This window comes from Pinus tabuliformis, chromosome X (genome assembly GCF_031772625.1).
Source record: "Pinus tabuliformis cultivar Carrire ecotype Pingquan chromosome X, CPIR1, whole genome shotgun sequence".
NCBI lineage: Eukaryota > Viridiplantae > Streptophyta > Pinopsida > Pinales > Pinaceae > Pinus > Pinus tabuliformis.
In genome coordinates, this window is record NC_142308.1 from 927,650,560 (window position 1) to 927,673,783 (window position 23,224).

Below are 23,224 nucleotides of genomic sequence, written 5' to 3' on the forward strand. Positions count from 1 at the left end.
AAATAACATGAATAGGCTGATGATGATAGTCGAATGGCACGGACATGTTGATCAAGCGATATCCCCTTTGCGAAAAAAGGGGGTGTACTGCTACGGGTAGTTGACACGTGGTGGTCAACATCTGGCTCTACTTGGGGACACGTTGCTGCATTGGAGGAATGTGAGAATCCAGAATCTGCATCCACGCAACACACAACAAAACATAAGTAGCGTCCATCCAAAAATCATCATATAACATTAAGCACAGGAAAGATATAAGCTCTTCATTTATTAACTATCTAGTAACATGAAAAGGTAAATCTAATCCTAAAACAGAAATGAAATGCTGAAAAGACAAGGAGTAGGGTTAGAAATACAGAGGATGCCCCATGGCATCAGATGCGTTCAATATAGTGTATACTGAGCATTTGCCTGCTTTCAGGCAAATCTGTCGGCTGCTTCTCGGATGTGCCATGTCCAATTCTGCATACGGTAGGACTTTTTCCTATCCGAAAATCAAGCTGCTTACGGCTATCTGATGTATCAAATCGCCTTCTCGTTCTCTTTCTCTTGCGTTTTTTCTTTGCGGAACATTCTGCTTCAAAACCCTCAGATGAAGTATGTAAGATATGTGTGACATGTCTTTCTTCATTTTGCATCTGATCTTTATCGTTTTTAATTTTATCTGGATCACCTTCAATTAACCACTTTTCAATCAAACCAATGACCTCCTCATAATAAGATGGAGCTTGTTGCAGCAGATAAGGAGGCTTCTGATCTGTCGACGTTTCCTGGTTTCTTTCATCCTCTGACCGCTGTTGAAATTTCTGTACCTGTATTGTAATGGCATCCATCTGGCTAGAGTGTTCAACCTTCATAGCACTGATTTCCCTGGCATGGTCTTCTTCCATATCTTTTATTACTTTATCGTTCTTTTCCTTTATGGTCATCAAGCAATGCTGCATAGAGTTTATCTCTTTCTTATGATTTGCTTGCATGGTAGCCAACTGATTATTATAATCGAATGTCATGATAGTCATTTATTCATCCATAGTTAATAACTTGTTTTGCTTAGAATTAATTTCCCTATCATGATTAGCTTTCATGGTTTCCATTTCCTTATCTCGTTGTTCCAGGTGGGTGTATAGAGTTCTCATATCATTGGCATAATCAGTTACAAATTTTTCTTGATTGATCTCCATATTTTTTACCAGCCGCATTAGTTCTTCTATAATTTGCTTCTAATTTTCCCTTTCATTGTCGACACTGATTTTACAATTTGTCCCTGCTTTTCCACTATCATGGATTTGATCTGCAACGGTACAGGTGGATGGCACATTCTGATATGAAGAATTGTCTTGAAATCTTTCATCGACAACTGGACCCTTCATAAGATTACTTTCATTTTGTTGCATAATTTTAGGGGCATAAGGCGAGCTATCTTGATAACCATATCTATCTTTAAAAGCATTGACAATGTCTTGTAAAGAAGTGAAAGAGTCTTCAAGACAATTATTAAACCAATTCAAAGCATCACCCTCTAAAGAAAAGACAAATAGACGCATTTTGACATCTTCATGATCATACTGAGGAGGTCTACAATATATGAACATTATACGAGAAAACCTGCATAGATGCTTTCTAACAGCGATTGAATCACCACCCGAGAACAAAGACAATTTAAAAATGGTCACTTCCGGAATATCATGGAGAACATCAGTAAAATGACACGGGGTAAACAAATAATCCATGATGAATAATGAGGGACCAAATGGATGATAGAGAGAGATCTCTCCTCAAGAAAATCAAGAGATGAAAGAAGTGGAGTCACAACTTGAACATGAATCTAACTCTAGGATCCAAAAGGCAATAAACAACCAAATATAAGGGAGGCTTCTTGTCTGGGAAAAAAAAATGAAAAGAAATGGAGTCGCCACCCAAACAAGAAACGAACTAAGAAGTCCAGGTGCTAAAGGTACGATTAAACGATATGATGAAAGATAGGGCGATGAAAAGATCAAATGACGCCAAAAAATGTTGGCCGTTTGATAGGCTAATGAATGGCGGAAAAGATGAGATGATTGAAAAGATGAATGTCGTGAGGATCAAGGACAAAAAAACTCTATCCCCGGCAACGGCGCCAAAAAATGTTGTCGTTGCCGGCCCAAATGAAAAGATGAGAAATGAAAAGTCGTTGAAACACCGAGAATAAAATATCCCTGGCAACAAAGCCAAAAAATGTTGTCGCGCAGAGTGTCTAGGCACCACGACAACGCTCAGACCGGGGGCTGTCACCCTGATCCCCGATCTCTCCGTTTACGCTGTCTCCCTGAAGCAGGCTAAGGGGGGTAGACCCTATGGGATAAAGGAGAACCAGCTGGGAATCAGCCGGTTCAGGAGACACAGCGAGGCAATCGACTACTTGATTAAGGCTCAGTTAAAATTTTAAATGATTTAATACCAGTGCCTTGAGGAGTCAATGATCCAAAGTAATCAATTAGTTGCTGCTGCTTATGAAATAATTGACGATTGCTTGAAAAAATTGCAAAATATCTAAGATGTAAAGAACATTAAATAATCCAAGCAATGATTAATTTCACCAGATGCAAGATGTACAATATTTTAGCAAATAAATTTCAAAAGATTTAAATATTTGAAGCAATCACGAAATTTAAAATGCTCACTAATTTCATAAAATGATTCACCACTTTCATATAGCTAATCTTTAGATAAAATTTAAGCGCATTTGACTATATAAAAATGACAAACATTAATCCCACATTTAAAATCTTTTAGCCTTAACGAAAAAGATACACCCAAAATTGTAAATGTGACAAATCCTTAAGTGAATATGCCAAGACTAAAAGTGACAAAAATGTTTCAACACAATTAATTTTTTTTAATTTTTTAATATTTTTATTTTTTAATCAAAATAAACAAAAATTTAAATCTAAATGAAAACAAATTTGAACAAAAACTCTAATAAAATTTTATGCCTTTTTTTAATTTTTTATTATTTTTTTATTATATATATATATATATATATATATATATATATATATATATATATATATATATGATTTTTTTATCAAAATAAACAAAAGTATCTAAATCTAAACTAGATGAAAATGAAATTTAAAACAAACACTAAATATATACAAATGAAAAGAAATTTAAAACTAAAAGAGAACTTATTAAAATCTAAATGAAATAGGAATATTAACAAAAATAATTAAATTCTAAACTATATAAAATCAAATCTAGATCTAATTAAAAATTTAAATGAAAAGAAAAACAAGAGCTAACCCTAAGCTTCACCCATGCATAAAAAAATTGAAATCTTATTGTTTTGGTGTGTGTACAGGTGATGGCCGACGGAGGAACGCAGGCCTGGCAGCTTGAAGACTTCGACAGCAGTCTCGGGGTTCAAGGGAGCCACGCATGGGATGGCCAGTGGATGGAGTGATGTGTGGAAATGGAGGACAGCAAAGGTGAATGGCAGCGACGGAGAGGTGATTGCGCACAGGTGGAAAGGGAGGATAGCAGAGAGAGAGCAGCGTGAATGAAGAGCTGGACTAACGCAGGCAGAGAGGGTTCAAAGGTTTGCGTGGAGAGATAGCTGAGGCAACAATGGATTGCGGCAATGGGGGTTTGCTAATTCGTTTTGCAGGTTTTGCAACTAGCGTTAAAGGCTATGGGAGTTGCGGCAAGGAAAATCATTGCTGCGGGTTGGAATGCAGGTTTAGGGGCTGCGAAGAAAAGGTTTGGAGCAGCAGACGAAGGATGCAGGGAAATCGACAGTGGAATGAAGGAGGTTGATGGCGGAGGACGCAGCGAGTAGGAGAAAAGTTGTAGATGGAAGAAAGCGGAGGAGGGAAGAACGCAGATATGATGCTGTGTTTGCTGGTGAGAGAGCTGGACTGGAATAGTGTGGGAATAGAACAACAAAAGGCATGGAGATAGCTGAAGGTTTGCTTTGCAGGTTGGATTGGCAGCTGCGCGTTGATGAGGAGTGACGGTGGAGAGGTAGTGAGTAGTTGTGTGGAGTTGTACGAGTAATGGGCAGCGTGGAGAGGAAGCCACGTGTGGGGCAGCAGCAAAAAGCTGCAGGCCCTAAAAAAATTTCGAAATTTTTCAATGAAAATGAAACCCCCAGGCGGCAGCACACAAATGGCCTGGAAAACCCTTAAAAATTTACCAGAACTCTTTTCCAAAAATCTTGATTTAAAATTTTGAATCAGCTGCTTCAGATTGTCAAATGAAAAACCCACAAAATTTTCCAGATCTTGAAACAAATACCCCTGCAAGAGCTGACTCTAAGGCCAGATCTTACCCTCCAGGGCCTAGATCTGGCTTCAAAAAAAATCTCCTCTTCAGACTTGCAACCTGCAATGACAAAAACAAAAAACCCAGAAACAAAATATACAATGATGAAGCTAAAAACCCTAAAAACCAGCTAAAATAATTACAGTAATTACAAACTGAAGGCTCTAACCAGCCAGATTTATCATTATGCCACAGAAATATTTTCAAAGTTTTAAATTTAATATGAGGTGCTTCAGAAAACCCTTCATGCATTCACCAAAAAATTCTAATGATAAGCCCGGGATCAAAACCAACTGGGCCCTTTAGAAAATGCCTTTTCGGGAGTTGGCTGGTTCAGCCGAGAACTTCCCTAAACGCTCGGTAATCTCAAAAAAAAGGATTTCCTACACAGCTTAATTCAACCATTAACATAGAGACAGAAAACAACAATGAAATTCAGATCTAATGGAGATACCTACCATTATATTCAGAAATTAACTTATCGTTCAAACTGCAGTGATCAGACAAGATATCTGTGTCTAAATCACTCTTCAATAAGCTAACATCAATGGCCGAGAGTAAATCTATGCAACAAAAAAAAACATCTTACAGCATTTCCCGCAGAGTAACTCCAGCAGAGATTAACCCCAAAGTCTTTCTTTGTTGCACATAAAAAACGATTACAGGAGAGCTTTCACTTAGCACACGATTCAAAGTTCGAATGATTCCAATGGACAACTGACCTCCTATTTAAAGAAAAATTTCCCAACAGCTAGTTCGAGTGATCCTTGTCAAAGTGATCTCGACCGTTGATGAGGATCAAAAAATATTTTAATCTCATCCGTCGAAATTAAAATAATGAGGAAATTTCCTTACCATTTAAATGCATTTTAATTAATTCAAAAAATTTAATTTTTGAATTAATTTCCTCAAAATTTTGACTTTGACTTAACCCAAGGGACCAAGGGCCTAAAATTTAGCAAAATAATCATTTAACCTTAGTCCCTGGACCTCTTAAAATTTAATTTTTTAAAGGACCCTCGAATTTAGCCTTTGGAAAATTTAAAAATACCTAGGACCTAGGACTTATGAGGGGATAAAATATTTTTCTAACCCTCAAAACACTTTACATCATGACTTTTACAATTTTACATCTTAAGGGGGAAAACTCATTTGATATAGACCCTCACAAACTACCCAGTTCTGCGACACAAACATAATCTAGCAGATCAAGCAATTTGTAATAAAATAACCTAACCAAATAGTTAGGATTATTCCCAAATCACTTTTACATAGACTCGACCTAGCACACTAGGACTCCCCTAAGATTCTAATGACAAAATCCATTCCGGCTTTGGGGTTAGGCTGAAGGAAAACTCTGCCGACCATGGGTCGGTGAGACAAAAAAACCTTCCGGAACATAGATCATCACTATAAGATTAGGTCTACCTAGGCAATTACATACATGACACAAATCTGCTAAGATTATTTACAATTTACACACGCAAACTGGGTTTAAAAAATAACATGAATAGGTTGATGATGATAGTCGAATGGCACGAACATGTTGATCAAGCGATATCCCCTTTGCGAAAAAAGGGGGTATACTGCTACGGGTAGTTGACACGTGGTGGTCAACGCAGAGCAACATGTAGTTGGGCATTGTTGCTAGAGCACTTTTCTTGCTAAGAGGGAGTGTTAGTTTTTGGTAGCATCATAAGTGCTCTAGCCTTGAAAAATGGTGGAGAGGCTAAGGCACATGAGTTCTAAAGAACCCCGAAACCATTTGGTGAAATTCCACCCAGATTGTATTTTATTGAAATAATTAATATTTTTAATGGGCTTCCTAAGTCTAAACTTAGGAAAATTAAAATATTAATGGGTATTAATCAAAATATGGGTGAGAATGATCTAGAAGGCGGATCAAGTCATGCTTTAATCTAGCCATTGATTAGAGACTTAATCTCGGTCATTGAAGACACAACAAGAAAAGTATAAAATGGAGGCTTGGGGTTCATTTGGAAACACACACGGAGAGAAAAAAATTGATCAAGAAATCGATTCCCAGGGTAGGGTTTGCTAAGGATTTCGAATTAAGTGATCATTCTACAGCAGAGGGGCAATACGAATCCAGGAGAAGGACTTTCCGGAGAATATAGACAGAGAGGTGGAGAGAGCTAGCAGAGCAGAAAAGTTGCCTATCACACAGAAGTCGAAACTGCCAGGAACAGCCGGAACTGTCAAGAACTGCAAGAACAGCCGGGAGAGTTGACGCAGAGGCAACGCTGTGGCCGGGAGAGCTGACGCAGAAAAGTTGCCTGTCACGCAGAATCCAGAACTGTCGAAACAACCGGAACTGCCAGAATTGTCGGGAACTACCGGAACTGTCGGAACTGCCAGAACTGTCAGAACAGTCGGGAGAGCTGACGCAGAGGGCAGAGAAGGTGACGCATGATTGGCACAAAGCCAGCGCAGAAATACCCGGGTTAGCCAGTCTTGTGCCGGATCAGCCGGAATTCTACCAGCGCAGAAATACCCGGGTTAGCCAGTCTTGTGCCGGATCAGTAAGAATTCTTCTGGGTGAAGTCAGGTAAAACTCACTCAAATTTTCTGCCAGTATTTTCTCTGTAAAGGATTGCTAGATGAGCATCCTAGATTTGTATTCAGATATTTCTCCTGCATAATAATAAACCCTCAGAACTGCTGCACCGGTTTTCCCGCATTGGGTTTTTCCGGGGACTATTGTGTCCAAAAATAAGTGTCCTATGTATCTTGTTCTTTGCTCTATTTTCTGTTTCATGAGATCAAATATTTAATTAGTGTAGGCTGCAAAAGTAATTTGCTTCAGTATTCAGAAGAGTAACTTTATGAATGTAATTTTAAAAAATCAAGTGAAGTAGATTCAGATTTGCTGCAGTAGGGTTTCCTTGGACTAGGAATTTTCACAGGTAGAGCATTTACCCATGCTAGATACAACTGTATGATGACATGATTTAAACTATCAAATATATGCATACATACCTCTTTTCTCCTTTTGGTCATCTAGACTTCCTTCGGCATCTTCCTTTCCTTGATTGAAAGTGATTCAACCAACTTGACCTGCTGCACTCCTTTGTCACCATACCATCATCCTTCAAAACAATGTATCCCACACAAGGCGAAATGATCAGTGAAACGCTTGCTTCTTCCAAGTAGAGGTGAACCTTCTAATGAAGATTCCAACAGAGGATCTAGATTATCCTCATCCGACAGAAGCTCCTTTCTCATGATGATGATGTATGATGAATTCCTTCTATCATGCTAGATGACTTTCTTTCAACCATATGCACTACACATGCTTTCAATGAGGTTACCATGAGCTACTTCCTTTATGTGATGATTGCTACATCCATGTAGACTTCTACTTCAACTCTCCTTTTCAAGCTACTATAATGAGCTCTTGCTTCAATCATATGCTTCTACCATGATGCCATCTCCTAATATGATGCATCCTATCATACTTACAATGCTTCTTACCATGATAGCTATTATTTACAAAACTGAAAAGAACTTAGTGGAGGAGATTATCTCAGTCATAGTAGAGATCTCTCACTTCCTCCTTTGATTTCTTCTTCTCAGGTTCTTCCACTTCTTTGGTGATATGGGCTTCTTCCCTTCCTCTTTTGTTGTTGTCCTTCTTGAGTTTAGGACAATCTCTCTTGTAGTGCCCATATTCATGACAACCATAGCATTGGACCTTTGACATATTCTTCTTGTTCTTTTTCTGAGGACCAAACCTTCCAAACTTTCCTTTCTTCCTAGCCATGGCAGCAAATGCTTGGACTTGCTCGTTTGATCCTACATCGCTTTTTGCCTTCAATCTGGTTTCTTCAATTTTACACAATGACCAAAGTTCATTGAATGGGGTGGCTTCCTTCTTTCCAAAGATGTTAGATGTGAAGTTGCCCCATTCCTCTGGAAGTGCATTGAGCACTATGGTGGTCATTTCTTTATCGAACATTATTTCTCCCAACTCTTGTAGTTGGTCTCTTATTTCTGATCACCTATACACCTTCAACTGATGAATTCCAAGACCTATGACCCTTGACCAAGACCCTCCAAGACCAAGTCAAACTTTGCTTCGAGCAACTTCTGCAATTTCAACTTCCAGCAACTTCTTTTGCAAATTCAACCTTCCCAACAAATTCTTCTGCAACTTCGACCTGCCCAGTAGATTCTTCTGCAACTTCAACCTGACCAACAAATTTTTCTGCAGAAACCCTAACCCTTGCACAAGAGAGAAATAATGGTATATTCTTGCTCCTTTTTCTTCGCCTGGGTAGATTCTTTCTTCTAGAGAAATCATATTGCAAAAAATGCACTTCTTGATGACCTGACTCGACTTCTGCAACTTGGTTTTTACTGCTGCAATATGTGCCCTAATTCCTTCACACGTGTGGAGAGAAGTAGCCCAAAACCAATACAAAAATCTCGTCCTTCTTTTCTTCTTTTGTCTTCCTCTTCTTCGCACTTTTTCTCTTTCTTGTGATTGAACTTATGTGAGAAGTGTGTCACCAAACTGAGGTCGAAGTCTCCTTTATATAGGCTTCTTGTCCATGTTTGTAGGCCGACTTGTTCATTGCATTATGACGAGGTCTTGGAGGGTCCTTTGACTCAGCTTTGACTCAAATAAATTATTTTTACAATATCTAACATGCCCAAATGGGTCTTTCATTTATGACAATAACTCTCTTGACTTGTAGACACAATGACAAGCCCTAGAAACTCTCAATGGGAGCTTGACCTATAAAATAACTTTCCTTGAGCATGAAACCCATGCCTCAATAATAACAATAATAAAATTACTTTTCTCATTACATCAAATACATAAAATCATGATTACATATCTCATTATGAAGACCGAATCTAGTTACATATTTCAACATATCTTGGGCGACAACAGTCCATATGTTCTTGTTGGATGGGTGAGAAGCATGTGGTTGATGCAAGTGACAGATATAATGGCACATCATCAGCTAGTGGTGGCTGTCAGGGGCTGCATGGTAGGCCAACTAGATGTGAAGAATGGGAGGAAAGTTTTCTCCTATAGGGTTACCCATTTTGGTGGGTAACATAGCCTATTCATATTTTATTTCAGTGTTAATAGTCCTACAGAAGAGAATATAAGGTCCACTGAATATTGTATGTACTCTTCCACCTTTTGATTTGCTGTTTGTAAATATTTTTGTATATACAAGATTATTTTTAGGAAAAGCTATGACTCTATTTCATGAAGGGCTAAACAAGTCCGGTATAAACATTTTAAATGGGCAGTCATACAAAAGCAAACAGAAAACTTAATCAAAATGCACCAACATTGATAGAAAGTGAGAAGTAAGCCAAAATGATCAAGGTTTTGGTTGGGGCCAAAATTTCTGCTAGTCAGTCACATTCACGATTTAGTTAGACCCATATTGAGAAAAAGAGTGAACTATGTGCTTGGAATTTGAGATTATAACAATCAGTTGTAATTGGGACCAGCTGATGAATAGACTGGATTCACTTTGTAGATTTGATACTAATTTATGTTGAGTATCTGTTCTTTATGTTCCATACCTGTGAGTCTTCAAGTACCTCTACAGTTTGTCTAAAAACATCTGCAATGATTTGAGGCCACAACGGAGAGCTGCAAAACGATTTCCACAAAATTAATTACTATTTTTGGTGATAAATTGCAGTTTGCACTATTAAATATAACCATGAACAGAAATACAAGAAATAATTGCCTTTTTTCTTCTACTAATCTTGAGTGGGAGTGTCTTGATCAATTACAACACATTATATAGACAAAGAAATGCTCTTCAAATCTGAGGAATAATATATTACAGTTGACTAACACAATAACTCCCTAAAATACTAAAATGCAATTCACAAATTGAAAATGTGTCACACACAAGTAGAGCATACTTGATCGATTCAAAACTATCCTTTTACATCTTGAGACAATGACATGCCTATTATGGAACTTTGAAAAACAGTTTGCCGTACAGTTACATTCAATACATACAAGTGCACATTATCAACTAAGTAGCAAACCAAGCTTAGCATTTTCCACTTTGTACTTCAATTTCTATCCGTTCTATATTTTCATCATACAAGTGAAGCACAAAGAAGAACATTCTAACAAAAAATATACTTTCATGTGTGCATATCACACATTCTTCTTTGTGCTTCATTGACTTGCAGATGCTACATTTGTTCATCCTAGAACATAACGTTTGTATAAGTAGGGTCTACCTTCTCTCAAGGAAAGCATAAGTTAGACTAAATTAGTCTTTGATGAGACATAGATAGGATTTAGTCTGTATTTTGGATGCTAATCATTCTCTATTGTAATGGTTACATCTACTTTTACCATTCTTGAGTGAAATGAAATTACATTAATGCTCATTAACTACCAAAAATAGGTCAATAGGATTCAAGAGTATGGTTGCTCAAATAGAAAAATAAAGAATGCCTAGTGTTGACCACTGGAGTGGCACTTGAGGATTATCTGAAGACTTCATTCCCAAGGATGTAACAAAGGATGCTTGTACCATCAGTCATCATCATATTAGCAGAGTTTTTAAACTCTACTTATCATTCTTATCATTTTTTGTTATACCCAAATTCCACAAGCCCTGCGGGGAAATGTAATAAGTGATGCTAGTATGATCAATTTTGAGTCATGTAACAGGCCTACGTAGCTTGGGACCTTGTCATCAAGTAAGTATTACTCTGGAAGTTTTTTTTACTTGCTTAATTATCATCTCCCTACCAGGACTTAATAATTAATTGAATTTTTTCCTCCAAATATACCCCAAAGCCAGAGTACGGCTTGATGGTGAGGCCTTGGGTGAGTCCTAGTGCCTAAGTTCAATGTAGATTACCATACTAGGTTCACACAAAAAATTTCATGGAATTTGGTTAGGTCTAGGGGGTCATTTTTTAAGTTTTAAAATTTCCCGCAAGATGGAAATTGGAATAAAATTTGTATCTAAAATGTAATAAGTGATGTCTAGAGAAATTGTATTGGGTATAAGTAATAAAAATTGCACCTCTCACCCTCAACTTTCTACTGAGACACACTTTGAGGGTTAATAATGTGTTCTAGACTCTCAAAACCCACTTTTCCTAAGTTTAGTGGAAAAAGTGGGAATAAATTAAGCTAGAAATAAATTAAATGGAGAAAAATAAATATCCACACATGCTAAATGATGTGGAAATAAGGTGGAAAATCATGGAGGAGTTAAAGTGAAGTCCCAAGGTGATGTGTACTCCTAAAATCAAGGAAAGGACATGTGCTCAAGGAAATCAAATTTCTTGACATAAATGCAGCAACTTTTGATTGGGAAATTCGAATTTGTAGAGTTAATGCACATTTGAGAGGATTTGGGAGAATATTTGGTGGAGATGTTTGTGGGAAATTGTCCCCACATTGGTTCCCACCCATATACACTTGTCATTTCATCATGGAATTTGATTTTACTTGAGGATTCTTGATGCCACTTGGGAAATTCGAATTTGCATGAAGGTGCTTTAGGATTATCACCCATTTGCTTTGGGATTGTCACCAGTTGCCTTGGGATTGGCTCCCAAACTTCTATATAATAAGAGATTTGTTCTCTCACTATGTAATCTGGAATATGAGCTATTGTACTTAAGGATACTCTGTTGGATTGTACACTCTTTGCAAATTAATACAAAAGACTTTGGTTACATTGGAGGTGTTCTTCTCCTTGTGTATGGTAACTTCTTGATGTTCTTGCTCTTATATTTCTACTTGATTCATTATGTTATTATTTCCATGATGTTTTTCCAGTGTTCCACGGGGACGCGTCCCCCAGGGTGGGAGATGCGTTTCCTCGCTCCCCCACGCTCCCGGGACGGGGAAACTCCTGGGGAAATGTTTCCCCACGTCCCCTTTTTTGGGGAAACTCGGGGAAACTTCGGGGGAGCTTTTTTCTAGTGATGAAAAGCATCCCCCGACGTCCCCTCGATTTTTTTTGCTCATAACAATTAAAAACATAAAAAATTACAAATTTTAATATAATTAAAACGAAATGAAATAAAAACTAAAGGATAAATTCTCATTCGTTTCTCATTAACCCTATGATTTTACTTGTCACCAAACATTTTCCTTTTACTGTCGCTCGACATTTTACCTTGTCGCTCGAGAGTTTCTTGCTGTCGCCGCTTGACATTTTCTTTCTACAATTTGTTGTGATTCGGATTTACCATTGACCGAGGGCCTGAGACATTTGGAGCTGCAATTTTCATTTTGTGACTTGGAGCTGCGATTTTCATTTTGTGATTTAGAGCCACCGGATTGGAGCTGTGATTTATTATTTAGTACTTTTAGAGAAATTTACTAGTATTTCACTTATTTCTATGTTTACTTTTAGTTTAGTATTCTATGGCTATTTTAGACTTCAACATAATGTCATTGTCATATGATGAATTTACTTTTGATGTGCATTGTGTAATTTCAACTGTCAAATGATTAATTTAATTTAGATGTACCTTGCATAATATTAATGCCCATTGCCAAATGATGAATTTAGATGGAACATTGCATATGCAAAATGATGCATTCAATTTAGTAATTTACTTTTAGATTTACAATTTTACATTGATGACTGTAGAAATGTCAAATGATAATTATGATTCCTAATAGCCTAATACGAAATGATGATCATATTTAGATGTACATTTCATAATTATTAAGATTTACTATTTACTAACTTAGTTATTGACATATTGTTGGGACTATTGATTTGAGGCTTCTGCGATCTGTATTATGTGTAGTGTTGTCTTCTGAAGTCATCGCATACAAATTATTGGAATCGACATTTCAAACCATTCTCTGTGGTTCATCATTGGGATTTTATTTTTTATTTTTATATATTAAATTTTAATAATTTAATAAATTTTATGACTCTGACGTCCCCTTGTTTCCCTAAATTTTTGGGGTTGCTTATATATGTCCCCCTTGTGCGTATCCCTGCTCCAACATTTCCCAGTCCCGGAAACTCGGTGGAACATTGTGTTTTTCAAGTTATGTTGATGTGTAGCTATCTCATATTAGCATAAGGATTATTTACTTGCTCTATATTGAGAAATCTTTTAGTAGATGTCAAATATATCTCTATAAAAAAAAAATTCATTACATTTAATTAAGCCCATGTGCATCTAATCTGTTCATGTGAAGTTCTGTAGAAAATCTTTCTTTGATCAAGCTTCAAGCGTGAGAGGAAGTTCTCGGGCGAACCAACCCACTCTTGAAAGTACTCAAGGAGAACCCACATCTGTCAATTGCTAAAGTCTTATCATTTGAATTTGTCTTGTAGGGATTTCTTTCAAGTTTTAGGCTCCTATCTCTTGCATTCAATCAAATTCAATATTTATTTCTCAAAGCTTGTGCTTCATTTGCTAATATCTTGCTATTTTAGAGCTATATCATGGTTAGGCAAAGATGAGAGTTTATTCATACTCTTTAGCTTAGCCTTTGTCAATTATCTTGTATACATATTTTGTAATTTTATTGAGCTAATACTTGATTTATTTTGCAGCCCTATCTAACTTATTTTTTGTGTCATCCCCATTTTTATTTTCCTTCATAGCACAGCCAGGATGGATTTCTAGGGCATAGGATGGTCAGATCATGAGAGCAGGTTTATGTCACCAGGGGTTCCGAGGGAGTTTTGAGGAGTTTTTGTGGGATCTGATGGCATTCGCTTGGCATATTCCATCACCTACATAGTTTTCCTTTCGTTCTATTGCATTCCAACAACTTTCAAAAAAATATGCATTATTATGATACCAATGTATTTTGAGATACCATAACACCAAAATGTCACATCCGTCGAAATCATGACCGCATCATCACTTTCACCTCACGTGTTAAATCCTATCCACCTTACCTTTCATCCCACATGCTCCCCCAATATCCGATGGCCCACATCCCTCCTAGCCCTCATTTGTCGTCCGAACTTTATCGGCGGGGGGGTCTGAAGTGGTTAGTTTCCGAAATCGCCACCTTAAACCACCTTAGCCTCATTTTAGTCTTTCGGGACTTAAAATCCCGAAACAATTTACCACCTCAAGCTATTCCTGAATGCGGTTTACATGCGACCATTTACCGCTGCTCCATGTCGCCATCCACGTCTGCTCCACATCATTTCTTCCATCCAATCAACTGTCGCCTATCCGTTGTTCATTCAATTCACCATCTCCCGCGAATTTATGTCCCAAAGACCCGTTAATTAATCCCGTTGGATAATTAATGCAGATTTAACTGTTCATTCAATAGCTCCGCTCCAATTTTTCCATTAAAAGCCCTGTTCCTCCATGAAAACGGTTACACAGTACATTTTTGTAACCAAATTGATCACTCACAGTTTGCCTCCTTATAGCTCAAAGACGATCCGACACTTAAGCAACTATTTTGTCATGTTCAGAAGAAAGCCGACATCCAGGTCCACTTGTCTCTTTTTCAGTCATATTGTTTTTACTGTAAGCACCCTGTTTCAGACCAATTTTTCTATTTCCATCATTTTCAGTCTGCAAATTCATTTGATAAAATGCCTCCTAAGGGAAAAGAAGTTGCAGAAATCCCAAATCCTCTTGTACATCCACAGGTTGACTTCCACCATACCCCCCTGGTCGACAGGGATTGTAAAATCATTGAGACTTCTTCTCAATTTGATTTATATGAAATTTACTGCTGGATGGAAGATCAATTAATTGATCAGACTGATGAAATAGGACTTTGGGACTCCCTCCTTCCCCACTACATTTTCCCTCAGATACATAGAGCACCTGAATTTGTCAGGAAATGCCATGAATCCTATGATCCCAGCCAAAGAGCAATCATTTCACCCACAGGAGAAATCCTCTGTTTAATCAATGCTAAGTCCATTGAAAAGATGTTGCAGGCCCCTACTACTACACCAACCCATCCTTTTTCCCATGAAATCCTAATAGAAGCCTATTAGAAACTGGATTTTACTAAAAGATCCCAGACTCTTGAACTTTTCCTAGCCATTGATAGTCCTCTGCCTAAAAGAAACCCTCCTTATGACTCATCCATGTTCCCTGATAGAACCAAGCAAATCACCACTATTTTGTCCTATCTGCTTGGTTATAACTCTGATCAATATGTTAATGATGCCATCCTAGGTTTCTTATCTATCTTTTCTGCTGATTCCAAACCCACTGTTATTTATAATTTCAGCCAATTCCTAGTTGAAGCCATACATGAGCAATTTGTCTAGTTTAACACTGAAGAAGCATTCAAGTATGCTTCAATACTTGTATACCTTTTCATATATTTTCAGGGAGACAAATTTCCATTTACCTTACAAAAGCTAGATGAGGAAGGCAACCAGCGATCAATGATCTTTTGGACTACAATGGGAATGAAGGAGAAAGAAGAGTTTACCTATAAATAGTTCATAGAATTGTTTATTCATCCTGCTATCAGTCTTATGAGAAGCACTCCAATAACAAGAATCAGTGATGAGATTGTTAAAGTATTGCAGTTGGTTGACCAAGCCACAACAGGAGATTGGTATCTTTACCAAAACTACACAGAAATCAGGGTTTATGGTTGTGAGCTTCCACCCTACAAACTTCCCAAGTACCTCCCCATCAGAATCTTTGCACTGGAATATATTAGGCAAAGGTTAAATGCAGATGAAGTACACTTTGTGGCAGCAAAGAAGAAATCTCAATTCAAGCTCAAAGCTCAGGTTGGTCCATTCATCTGCAATACCAGAGCAGTAGGAGAAGAAGCAGATAGGTTGCTAAAGGAAATGAAGTTTGGTCTCAGTTTCACTTGGTCTTATGACCCAATGGGAGTGATTTCTAAACTCAGGGTGGAAAACAAGTTTACAGCATATCACCACACAGCCAGGCCAGAAATAGAACAATACAAAAATCAGTTGGAGTGGACAGAGAACACCCTCCAAGAAGCTGAAGAGCAGGCAGTTTCCACTTCAAATGTGCAAACTCCACTTGCACAGGAAAAGACAGCTAAAAGAGCAAGGGAAGAACAATCATCCCCTACAACTGAAGCATCAAGCCAGGGCTTTAGGATTGTGCATAGAAAAAAGAGACCTAGGATCTCTGTGACTGTTGGTGCAACACATGAGTCTCAGAAAACCACATTTGATGGACTTGGAGAGACTATGCTCTATACACAATCTGGTGGATAGTCTACCCAGTCCCCAACTCATTCCACTACTTCTCATGAACAATAGGTAATTCAGACCAGTGGAAGCATTCAGAAGGACAAGGAGGAGGACATCTTTCATGTTTTCAGTGAGATCAAAAAGAAGAATGAAGAGTTGAAGTTGAACACCTACACACAGTTCTGGAAACATTCCTCCAGCTCTCAGGCCAGACTTCTTTCAGTCTTTGACTCTGAGAAGGGTAAAATGCAGATGGCTTTTCTGCAGGCTCAGATTCCACAGCCTAGGACTGCTGCACATTATCAGAAGCAAACCTCTTTTGAATTTAATGTAAAGGATGTGCATCCAATTGATCAAATTGAGATGCACAAACAAACCAGACAGATGATTTCTTCTACTTTAACTCATACTGCCATGAGTTTGTCAAAATTGCAGGTTACCTTAGCAAACACACAGTCACAACTCAAGTTGGAGAAAGTCTCCTCATTGGCAAAGGACACAAAGATCAAATCTTTAGAAGATCTAGTGTTGAAGATGGGATATGATCCCTCCAACATAAATGTTGCAGAAGAACTTGTGAAGAAGAAAAATGTTGAGCTTTCAGCATTAAGGAAACAGCTCAAATTGCCAACTTCTGAGGACCCAATGGCTAAAGAGATTGAAGAAACTGAAACTCAGAAGTCTGACATGATGAAGCTCATCATGGAACAGAATCTGCAGATAAAACAGATGGAAGAGCAGATGGAGAAATTGGTCAAGGAGAAAGAGGAAGTTGTCAAAAGAGCCCAAACTCTAATGGATATAGTACCCCTTGCAGCAATCCCTATAACCAGGGTTTCTACTTCAGCCACAACATCAACTACAGGTGCAACAGAAGGAGTTGAACAGCTTGCTGAAGCTGTTCAGAACCTGTCTATTCAAATAGGAGAAATCAAGAAGTTGCAGAATGAACTCAAGGAGTTACAACATATGAAAACAATTGCAGACACTTCACATGCAACTGAGTTGCAGAGAGCAAAAGCTCAGATTGAAACATTGCAGAGGGAACTTAAAGAATCTTACATTGGAAACAAATTGGGTTTGGCAAGAGAAATTCTGTGGGAAGAAATTACTGAAGCAATTAAGGATATTTGGCCCTATATCAAGATAGTATTTGATCAAAAAGACCTCTTAGAGAAAGCTCAGCAAGTTGTTGAAACTATTTCTAAATAGCTTGAGGATATGCCAGAAATTGCTTTTGATATAATCAAGTTCCTCAATTCTAAAGACAACTATGAGCTTGAAGAATTAGGGATAAATGACAGGACAGCAACTATTCTGGAAGTAAAGAAGATCATCACCAAGAAGAACCTCATCCTTCAGTTGGAAGAAAAGTGCAGTAGTGTGAATACAATAGTTCAGCGATTTTTTAGTAGGATTGAACCCTTGACCAGCAAGGGTTTGCCCTCTATGCTTGTAATTAACAACAAATTAATGCCTATTGAGGATTATGTTCGAAAGCTTACAGAGGTAGGCACCAATGCAGCTTCAGTTTCAAACAAAAGAGGTGCAGCAACACCAAGAGTGGTGTTAAATGCACTCAGGGACACCTTCTTCATTTTAGATGAGATTAGGCATATATTTCCAGTAAAACCCACTTTCACGAAGTATACAGAGATGGATGAAATTTACAGAAGGGTAACCAAAATATCTATCCTAGATAAGAAGCACTGGGAAGTATTAACTGATTTACTTGACTAGAGGGTGATCAAACAACATTCAGCCTTTACAGGAATAGTCATCACAAGTTCAACAGTTTTCAATTTTTTCAGCAACAGTCATCAAACAGCGCAGCACCAAAATAGTGCCAGATCGGCTAGCAGTTTATATTCCTGATTTTGTAATTATCTATTTTTGTAAAATAGTTTAAGATATTTTCTCAGTTCTCAGATTGTATAAATAACTCTCTTTCACGAGTTATTAAGGGTTGCACCCTTGAAGAAGCATTTCTAAGCATTGAATGTACTTGACTTTTCTGAATCATTAATACAAAAGCAAATGGATTCTAAATTCTGATTCATACAGTTTCGTTTTTCTGTAAGTTTTTCCAGTTTTATTTCACAGTGTTTTCTTCATGTTCTTATGTTTTACAAAGATAACCAGGTAGGAGTAATTGTATCTCAATTATTCTTATAAGCTTCTGAAGTGATCATCTATAAAGAGAATGAATTATATAAACTGTTTGTTTTATTAATTCCCTCTAAATCATAATATCATCAGCATCTGTTGTAAGCTTAAGCATATTTTGTTAAACCTTCTGAACATAGTTTAAAGGTTTTCTTACTTATGATTATTTAATCTTCAATTTGAAGACTGTGATAGTTATACCACCTCTCTATTTCTGCTCACCACCATGCAAGCTATATCACTGTGTGAATTTTAATAGCAGCCCTCTGTTTAGATATTAATATTATTCAAAAGGTTAGGCATCACTGTTTTAAATCTGTTTCCTACATTGGTCCTCCAAATTAAAACAAAACCCTCAAAACAATTATCTTAGATGCCCTGGCATGATAGCTGACCATTATCATCTCAGAGATACAATAGGAACTACCACCCATAGCTAGCCTAGGAGATAGCTTAAACAGAGAGAATTGGGAATAGGTGACATCCCTTTCTCTTAGTTCCTTGCCACTAACCACATCTTGTGGGGTTAAAAGCTTTTCTCACTAACTGCAGGTAGGTGCAGGCAGCACAATTCAACACCTAGTACCTCTCATAAATAAATAACTAATCCAACCTAACAAAATCTAGGAAGACTAAAATGCGGAAAATAGAGGGGTTTAACCCAAGGTCATGTTACCCACCACCACTGGGTGACCCCTATAGGAGAATTTTTCTCCTAGATTTATCTTCAGCCGACAACCAGTAACCTCTTGCAGCGACCAAATAGCTCAATGTGCCACCATTCTCCACCACTTGAGCCAGCCATTATGTGCCCTCGCCCATTTGTTATGATCGTATGTTTGAAGATGGGCCTTCCAACCCCAAAGGTATGGCTTTTCATTATGTAATTGGGTATTTTTCTGCTTTCCTTGGACATTTTTGGACATGGATTAGTGGGAGGATTCAGCGGAAAGAATGGGCCCACCTTATCATTATGGCCATCACCTTGGCTCCTATGGCCGCTATGTGAGGCCTTTGCATCATTAAAGAACCCATGATTGTCCCAACCCCTGGTGGGCGATGAACTGCCCAACCTTAAGAGGGTAATCATTGCTTTATCATACACATCATGTTCTCATCCCTTGGAGCCCCGAGCAGTTAAAAGAAAAGAAAAATCAATAAAAGGAAAAAGGCATATGAAGAAGGGTGGAAAAAAAAAGGTCGAGGTAACTCATGTACCACAATTTCTCCCTCCTACATGCATACCCCCATATGTGGGCTTCCCTTATTATAGCTACCCTTGTACCCTGCCTTGTGGCTTGGAGCCTCCCCTGCTACCCCACTTCGTTCCACCATTATTTCACATGACACTTGCCATTTGACGGATGTACCTTGGACTTGTCACTCCCTTAGAGGTTGAAACCACCTAATAGGGTTCTTTATTAACCTCCTTCTTGATCTTGGGGACACCTATACATTCTAAAGCCCATTTGGAAGGGCATGCCACTATGAAGTGTCCACTTTTTCCCTTGATTTGCAAGCTTATTTACTCAATTGCTCTAATGAATTGTTGTACTGGAAGGTAAGGAGACGCATTGGATCGTGTTGTCGCACAGAATGTCTAGGCACCGCGACAACGGCTCAGATCGGGGGCTGTCACCCTGATCCCCAATCTCTCCATTTAAGTTGTCTCCCTACAGTAGGCTAAAGGGAGTGTCCTGCTATGGGTTGTTGACACGTAGTGGTCAACATCTGGCTCTACTTGGGGACACGTTGCTGCACTGGAGGAATGTGAGAATCCAAAATCTGCACCCACACAACACACAACAAAACATAAGTAGCGTCCATCCAAAAATCATCATATAACGTTAAGCACAGGAAAGATATAAGCTCTTCATTTATTAACTAGTCTAACAACATGAAAAGCCAAATCTAACTACAAAATGAAATACTGAAATAACAAAGCATAAGGTTAGAAATACAATACAAAGATGCCCCATGGCATCGGATGTGTTCAATATAGTGCATACTGAGCATTTGCTGCTTTCAGAGAAATTTGTCGGCTGTTTCTGGGATGTGCCATGTCTAATCCTGCATACGGTAGGACTTTTTCCTATCCGAAAATCAAGCTGCTCGCGGCCATCTGATGCATCAAATCGCTTTCTCATTCTCTTTCTCTTGCGCTTTTTCTTTGTGGCAGGGTGTATCACTAATGACATGGAACATTCTGCTTCAAAACTCTCAGATGAAGTATGTAAGATATGCATGACATGTCTCTCTTCATTCTGCATCTGCTCCATCAAGAATGATGGATCAGTCTCACAAGTGTCATGAGTTATAACTCGATCTTCTATGGTTGGTGGATTAACCATGTGAACATCAACCTGATTATTAATTTCCATTTTATCCGGGTCACCTTTAATTAGCCACTTTTCAATGGAACAAAGGACTTCATAATAAGATAGAGCTTGCTGCAGCAGATAAGGAGGCTTATGATCTGTTGACGTTTCCTTGTTTCTTTCATCCTCTAATTGATGCAGAAGTTTTTGTACCTGTATTGTTATGGCATCCATCTGGTTAGAGTGTTCAACCTTCCTAGCACTGACTTCCTTGGCATGGTCTTCCTCCATGCTCAATAACTTATTCTGAAGACATATCTGACTAGCTTCCATATCTTTTATTACTTTGTCATTATCTGCTTTTATGGTCATCAAGCAATGTTGCATAGAGTTTATCTCTTTCTCATGATTTGCTTGTATGATAGCTAACTGATTATTATAATTGAATCTCATGATGGTCATTTTTTCATCCATAGTTGACAATCTGTTCTGAATCGAACTTATTTCTTCTTGATAACACTTTTCCATGGCAATCACGTGATTTGAATGATTAAATTCCAAGATCGTCATATTTTCCTCTAGGGCTAATAACTTGATTTGCATAGAATTATTTTCTCTGCCATGATTAGCTTTCATGGTTTCCATTTCCTTCTGCATGTCGGTCCTCATATCCTCCATATTCTGAGCACACTTTTCTACTATGGAGGTTACATGATTAGAGTGTTTAATTTTCATGATTTCCATCTCCTTATCACGTTTTTCCAGGTGGGTGTATAAAGTTCTCATATCCTTGATGTAATCAGTTACAAATTTTTCTTGATTAAGCTCCATATTTTTTACCAGCCGCATTAGTTCTTCTATAATTTGCTTATCATTTTCCCTTTCATTGTCGACATTGATTTGACAACTTGTCCCTGTTTTCCCACTGTCATGGATTTGATCTGCAACGGTACAAGTGGATGACACATTCTGATATGGAGAATTGTCTTGAAATCTTTCATCGATAACTGGATCCTTCACAAGATCACTTTCATTCTATTGCATAATTTTAGGGGCACAAGGTGAGCTATCTTGATAACCATATCTATCTTTAAAAGCATTGACGATGTCTTGTAAAGAAGTGAAAGAATCTTCAAGACAATTATTAAACCAATTCAAAGCATCACCCTCTAAAGAAAAGGCAAATAGACACATTTTGACATCTTCATGATCATATTGGGGAGAATGACAATATCTGAGTACTGTATGAGTAAACTTGCATAGATGCTTTTTAACAGCGACTAAATCACCACCCGAGAACAAAGATAATTTATGAATGGCCACTTCCGGAATATCATGGAGAACATCAATAAAATGGCACGGGGTAAATGAATCATCCATGATGACTTGCCTGAAGGATTAATGAGGGACCAAATGGATGCTAGAGAGAGACCCCTGCTCAAGAAAATCAAGGTATCTACAAGAAGCGAGCTTCTAGTAGAAATTCTTGTAAGAAATGAAAGAAGTGGAGTCGCCACTTGAACATGAGTCTAGCTCTAGAAAAGGCAAAAACAACTGGATATAGGGGAGGGCTTCTTGTCTAAGAAATAATAAATGAAAGAAGTAGAGTCGCCACCCAAACAAGAAACGAACCAAAATGTCCAGGTGCTAAAAGTGCAGATGAAACAATAAATGAGATGACAAAAGATAAGGCAATGAAAAGATCAAATGACGCCAGGAAATGTTGTGCCGCTTGACAGGTTAATGAATAGCAGAAAAGATGAGATGTGCCAAGGAGTGCTGACTTTTCCGGCTCGAATGAGAGATGAGAAAGATGAAAGATAAATGTCGTGAGGACCAAGGACGGGGAAACTCTATCCCTGGCAATGGTGCCAAAAAATGTTGTCGCACAGAATGTCTAGGCACCGTGACAACGGCTCAGATCAAGGGTTGTCACCCTGATCCCCAATCTCTCCATTTAAGTTGTCTCCCTACAGTAGGCTAAGGAGGGTGGACCCTATGGAAAAGTGGAATGAAGAAGAACTAGTTGGGAACCAACCAGTTCGGGAGACACAGTGAAGCGATCAAGTACTTGATTAAGATTTAGCAAGACTTATAGGATTTGATTAGATTTTAAACGATTGATACTAGTGCCTTATGGAGTCAACGATCTTGCTAGGGAAATTAAGACCAAGTAATCAATTAACAACTGCTACTTAGATGAATGACTATTTTATATGAAATGCAGATCCTAAAAATAATGTG

General features: G+C 38.0%; 1 protein-coding gene across 3 annotated transcripts in view; it reads right to left on the reverse strand.

Moving 5' to 3' along the window:
- The window catches only part of LOC149142720 (uncharacterized), a 517,619-nt gene that overhangs the window by 121,772 nt on the left and 372,623 nt on the right, over positions 1-23,224 (reverse strand). For all 3 annotated transcript variants that reach the window (XR_016264192.1, XM_089447323.1, XM_089447324.1), the window contains one exon: positions 9,880-9,949. Coding sequence is in view for 2 of the 3 variants with exons in the window: in XM_089447323.1 (XP_089303449.1) it covers positions 9,880-9,949 (70 nt within the window). In the remaining variant the exon portion in view is untranslated. The remainder of the gene's footprint in view (positions 1-9,879; positions 9,950-23,224) is intronic.